The sequence below is a fragment of the Bubalus bubalis genome, chromosome 14 (genome assembly GCF_019923935.1).
Source record: "Bubalus bubalis isolate 160015118507 breed Murrah chromosome 14, NDDB_SH_1, whole genome shotgun sequence".
NCBI lineage: Eukaryota > Metazoa > Chordata > Mammalia > Artiodactyla > Bovidae > Bubalus > Bubalus bubalis.
In genome coordinates, this window is record NC_059170.1 from 20,421,659 (window position 1) to 20,427,658 (window position 6,000).

At 47.1% G+C, this 6,000-nt stretch overlaps 1 protein-coding gene across 1 annotated transcript in view; it reads right to left on the reverse strand.

Moving 5' to 3' along the window:
- Positions 1 to 6,000, reverse strand: part of CHMP4B (charged multivesicular body protein 4B) — a 46,552-nt gene extending 40,552 nt beyond the window's left edge. Inside the window, exon 1 of the mRNA XM_045162632.1 lies at positions 5,665 to 6,000. Coding sequence (XP_045018567.1) covers positions 5,665 to 5,854 — 190 coding nt within the window. The 5' untranslated portion in view covers positions 5,855 to 6,000. The remainder of the gene's footprint in view (positions 1 to 5,664) is intronic.

Sequence of the window (6,000 nt, forward strand, 5' to 3'; positions counted from 1 at the left end):
CTTTCTTTTTTTAAAGACAGTGGCAGAGCACAAAACAACTCTGGGTAAGAGGATCAAGTTTTCACAAACTTCTCCTACGCAAAGGAATCTCTCAAGGCCCCAAGAACCCCAGTCTCCTCCCAGCAGGCCAGAACTCCATCTCAGCACTCTGGACCACTGTAAACATCAGGCCCTGGCTTTCTGCCCCAGAAGTATATGGCTCAAACACATCTTCACAAGCTTGTCTCCAGAACCTAGCTCTCTACACTCACATCCAACTCAAAACAACTCAGAACTTCCTTGAGCAAAATACTCCAGCTCAAAGGTCCTCACGTTTAGTTAAACTTCCAAACAAAATTTATCTTGAATTTCAAATCACACTAGAAACCCACTGGCAGGCACTTTAAAAATATTTAATCTTCCCGTCCAATAGGGAAAAAAATTTTTTTTTTTTGTAATTTGAATCAAAGGCGCCAGCATGTTGGAAGAGCCAACGCATAAGGCCTCTCTGACACTCCATCTGTCTTAAGAAATAAACCAAAGCCAATCTGGCCAACCATCTCATTAAACAAGAAACTTAAGCAGCACCAGGGGAAATCCCCATTGCTCAGTTCCCTGGGTGGGTTTCAGGTTTTCCATCCCTGGTCCTCTGGGATAGGCGCTCCTGCTGGCACATGTACCATTAAGACGCTGTACTTTTCAACCTGACATCTTGATTACAGAGGACCAAAAAGCCATGATCACTATAAATTTAACTTATGAAGATATCTTCCCACGTGCTAACATTTTAGAGCAACTTTATTAAACATGAGAGAGCCACCTTGGCTCCAGCAATGAACAGGATTTAATGAAGATCTATTTCCCATGAGCGTCTGGCCTCTCTGCCTCCATCAGACATTTTCAACTGAACCCAAATGAACCTATAAATGAACTGATTTGCATCCATAAATCCAAGAGAAATATACCAGTGTAGGGGGAGGTATCCAACCTGCATTTCCCAATCTCATGTAAGTCTCTTGTTAAACTAAAAATATGATCCTTTCAACAGTCAGGTTTCATTTTTATTAAAAGGGGAAAACAGAGAAATCTGAGCCACATAGGGTAGCTTATTTCATAACTAGTTACAATGTTTTAAGAAGAAAACAATGTTTGCTATATGATCATCTTTCTTAAGGAGAAAACCAACCAGGTACTGTTTAAAAAAGACCTAAGCTGGGGAGATTTTTGTCAGTTCACCTGCACCGCAATTCTGGTTCCCATCCAGTTCTCAAAGAACTTTTCCATTTGACAACTGAACCCAAGAAGTTTGATCAAGGGGCTGGATGGGGTGGGAGATGGGGGGAGGTTCAGGAAGGAGAGGTCATATGTGTACCTATGGCTGATTCATATTGATGTATGGCAGAAACCAACACAACATTGTAAAGCAATTATCCTCCAATTAAAAATAAAATTTTTAAAAAGTTTGATCAATAACAACTTTATCAGTAAAGGATAGTTTACTTACTCAATATTTACAATGTGCCACACTCTTTCTTATATCGTCTTAGCTAATCCACACCATAGTCATGTAAGATGAATACTATTTCCACTTGATAGAAAAGGAAAAATGACAATATTTAAGTGCCTTGGATGTATCTGTTTTCTCTATATTCCCAGTACTAAGCTCCTCGTGTTAAGCATGGGACCTAAGACACAGTTTAAGAGCCTGCCACATGCCTAAGAATGAATACATAACTAAAGAAAACGAAAAGAAATTTGGGGAAAAAAAATGTAATCCAAACTTTGCTCTATGCCCCTAACTAAAACCACTTATTGGAACATACTTGCCTGATGCAAATAATTGACTTGAACTGCAGAGGTTTGTTTCAAAGAACCATTTGTCATCTTTCTAATATGTACATCACAAAAATAACATCCACGTTTGGTTACACACTTCACAGGGCAGGGCCGAGTCCTGTCTCACTTCTTTTTCCCCGATTCAGCACCACACCTTGCACAGGTGGGTGTTTAATGAGCTAAGCGATGACAAAGGTCATGATGAGGCCTGCAGCCAGCACGGGAGTAAACAGAACACAAGATACCCATGGCCACCGGCAGACCTGGTCTCTGCGTCGAGTTACATCCTCTCTCCAGCCTCGGTTTTCTCTCCAGACAACAGGAATAACAGAACATACCCCCAAGACCGTTTGCATTCATTTAACAAATACTTACTGAGCATAAATACTACGTGCAAGCACCGTGCAGTCCAGTGGACACAGTAATGAACATGACTAACATATGCTGTCTCATGGGGCTCAGTCTCAAGGAAATATCATGAGACTCACGAGGAAAAAGGAGTTTCACAAATGTCAAAGGACTCACAGTTAGGAAGTACTGCCCCTCCTCTGTGTTTCCAAACTTGATTAATGGCATCACTATCCACCCACTGAGCTGTCAACTTAGGAATCACCTTCAACTCCTCCCTCTCCTTCATCGTGCCCACAATTGTGATCAACCACCAGCCTTCTGATTCTCCTTCAGAAAAGTCTCTGATGTTTATTACTTCCTGTCAGGTCCTCCATGCTTCTCTAGGCCCTTTGTTCCCACCTGGAGTCTCCCTGTAATAATGATAATGGCCACCATTGATTGGTCACTGTATGGCAGGCATTCTACTAAGAGCTTTACATGCATATCATAAGTTGATCCGATAAGGTAGATACTAGTACCCCTACTGATAAGAGGAGGAATCTGAGGTACAGAGTGACCTGCCCAAGACACAGTTCATGACGAAGCTAGCTCAAATGCACTGTCCATGAGATTCCATCCTGACCCTTTACTGGACTCCTGCCCCCAGTCCCTTCCTGGTCAGCGGACACTCCTTCCTTTATTGATACTGCTCTTTCAGAAATCCAAGCTGACCGATCTCTTCTGCTTTAAGACAGCCAATGCTCCTCACCATCTCCAGGTCAAAGTCTCAAGGCTACAGGTCACTCCCAAGGGTTACCCATCTGCTCTCCTGCCCCACAGACTCCCACCAGGGGATGCTCTTACTTGGGGCTCCCCAATCCCCTTGCTGACCACTTCACATTTCCCTCCTCAACCAAGCTGCTTTTGCCCTTTGCCCTCCAGACAAGAGTCTTCGGTGTTCCTTCCTCCTTCCTTTCCCACTCTTCCTCCTCTCTCTTCCTCATCCTCTCTCTCACACACAAACTAAAAAAACACACACACACACATACACACACCACCACACACACACTTCCAAAAGGAGGGCAGGCACAGTGTATTTTCATCTCTTCCAAGTCCCAGCACAGTTCGAGTCAATCAGTGACTAAATGAATGACAGGCTGTGGTGTTAACACCTCATAGCACTGCCCCTATAAGCAAATACAACCTTTCCCCCGGAGGACACTAAAAAGAAGGGGAGGTAGCTCCTATCCTCTCAGGTAAACTCAAGAAAGCAGACTGCTTTCCAAAATGTTCTCACAGCTGGTTGAGCCTGGTAGTCTCATAGTTGGCTGGCAATCTCTCTCCAAGCCTCCTGCAAGCCAATTCAATCACCTCTAGAACTACAGAAACAAAACTAGCTCCAGACCGAAAGACCACAGGAGACCTGCCCTCTCAGATGGGAGATGATGTAAACTAATGCCCTCCTCCGCCCAGCAATGGGCAAAGCCCTCCCCAAATGCAGACTGGTCAAAACACGGACTCTCACTACCTCTGTGAACAACAGAGGATCCTGAATGAGGGAGAGTCATGAAAGAAAAATGCTAAAGGCAGCAAAATCTAACCCTGCTTTCCACCTCCGGAACTACAACTGGAGTCCAAGCCACAAATGCCCAGCTGCCTCTGTCCTCACCCGTCTCCCCTCTCCCATTCTCACCCCCACAGGTCTATTTTCCAGAGAGGCCCAATGGTGTTTTTAAAACGATGTGAATGATTAGGACAGCCATAATTACCCTCCAACAGTTTTCCATCCACTTGGAATAAAATCTAAACTCTTCACCAGGAAGTTCAAAGTCCACTCCACACCCACTTGCATTATACCACTCTCCTCTTCAGTCACTGTATTCCATAAACAGAGGTCTTCTGTTGCTTAAAAGAGGCTGATCTCTGGGCCTTTTCCACTGCTGTCTGCTTGCCTGGAAGGCTTCTCCCCTAGACTTCTACAGAACTAGTAACTTCTCAAGGTTCAGTTCAAACTTGACCTTTTCCAAGAGGACTTTCCTGACCACCTTATCTAAAGTGGCACCCCTTCCTACCCCATCACTCCCAATCCGTTTTGGTTTTGTTTTTTTTTTTAGCACTTTCCACCACTAGACAATATTTTCTTCACCTATATTCCAGTCTTCTCCCTCATGAGGGTGGAAGCTGGTTCTGTTCACCCTCTGAATACCATGCATGTAGTAAGCCCCCCAAAAGAATTTCCAGACTATCTGTTGACTATCATCAGCAAAGGAGTACCCTCAGGATGCGTTATTCTGCTCCTCTGTTAGAATGATGAAAACATCTAATTAACCCCTACTATATGCTGGGCACTGTAAATCCACGATCTTCCTTTCAGAGGTAAATTCACTAGCTCAAGGTCACAAAGCTAGTGACTTGCAGATTTCTCAGTTAAATACTTGTTTGTAAAGCTCCTAAACCCCTCTCACCTTTCCCGCTTCTCAGGGGAAGGGTTGTCATGCTATGGTTCATCCTCCTATTGCCATAACAACGACAAAAATCAAATTTTTCTAAATTGCTTTATAGTTATTAAAGCATTTTTACATTCACCTGACCTAAGAGGAATACAAACCACTTGTCCAGAAAGCCACACAACAGTAAGTAAAGTGCCTCAGAGTTCAACAGCCCCGCCCAGAACCACAGTAGTGGGGACTAGGGGAGGAGTCAGGGCCAATGGAGGCAAGGAATCCTTATTTCTGGCACACAGGGATCGCGAAGCGGTGAGTCACCGGGTGAAGGCTTGCGCTACGTGAAACTCTGATAAAGCAACAAGAAGTGAATCACAAGAGCTGGAAGGCACTTTAGGCCTACAGAGGACAAACCCTGGCTGATGGAAGGGGGAAATGAGGCTCAAGAAGAAAAGTAACTTGCTCAAGTTCACTCAGCAAGTGAACAGAACTGGAACCAGGGAGTCTCCTCTCCCCCAGTTCCCTTTCCTCTACATCTAGGCTTCTCAAGGAGAATCGGAGTCAGGAGATGGGGAGAGGCCAGGGACAGCTCATGGACTCCACAGAGGAATCGGGAGAGGGCAGGGGTGGGACCAGGGAGGACACAAGTGTTGGGATGGAGGGCTGAAAGGAGCCAAGGAGGCGACGGCAGTATCTGCGAAGGGGGGCAGGGGGGGCAGGGGGGCGGGGGGGGGTGGTGAGGGCAGGCAAGAGGGAGGAGGAAAAGGCGGAAGAGAAAGAACAGAGTGAATGCGGAAGAAGAGGAAGAAGAGCTGTGAAATTAGGGTCTGAAGGGGCCTGGCAGAGTGCGGAGAGCCTGAGACGAGAGGGCTGGAATGACAGTGTGATGATGCAGGAGTCCAAGGCTCCGGGAGACACTGAAGGCAGTCGGATGGGGAGGGGTCCCGGAACCAGAAAGGCAAGGAAGGGAGTCTGACAAGGTAAGAAAGAGTTCCAGGATCCGAGCAAACACTGGAGCAAGTCTGACGAAGGTGGAGTCCGGCCAAGGGAGTCTGAGGGGGCCCGGCCGACTCACCGCGCTTGTTTTTAGTGCCGTGCTTCTTGGCAGCCGTCAGCTCCTGCTCGATCTTCTTCTCCAGGAATTCCTGCTTCTTACTTAGCATCTCCTCCGTGTCCCGAAGCCTTTGGATGGCCTCCTGGGGGGTCGGGCCGCCCTTGCCGGCCTTACCCCCTCCAGCCCCGAACAGCTTCCCGAACACCGACATGGTTGCTGCTAGCCGCGCCGGCCTACGCCGTCCGCTCCGGCTCGGCTCGGCTCCGGCGCCCGCTCCTCTCCCCGCCGCTCCCTGCCGTCGCAGGCCTCTCCTCCACCTCCGCCCCGCAGCTGGGCCCGGCCGCGCCACCTCCCACA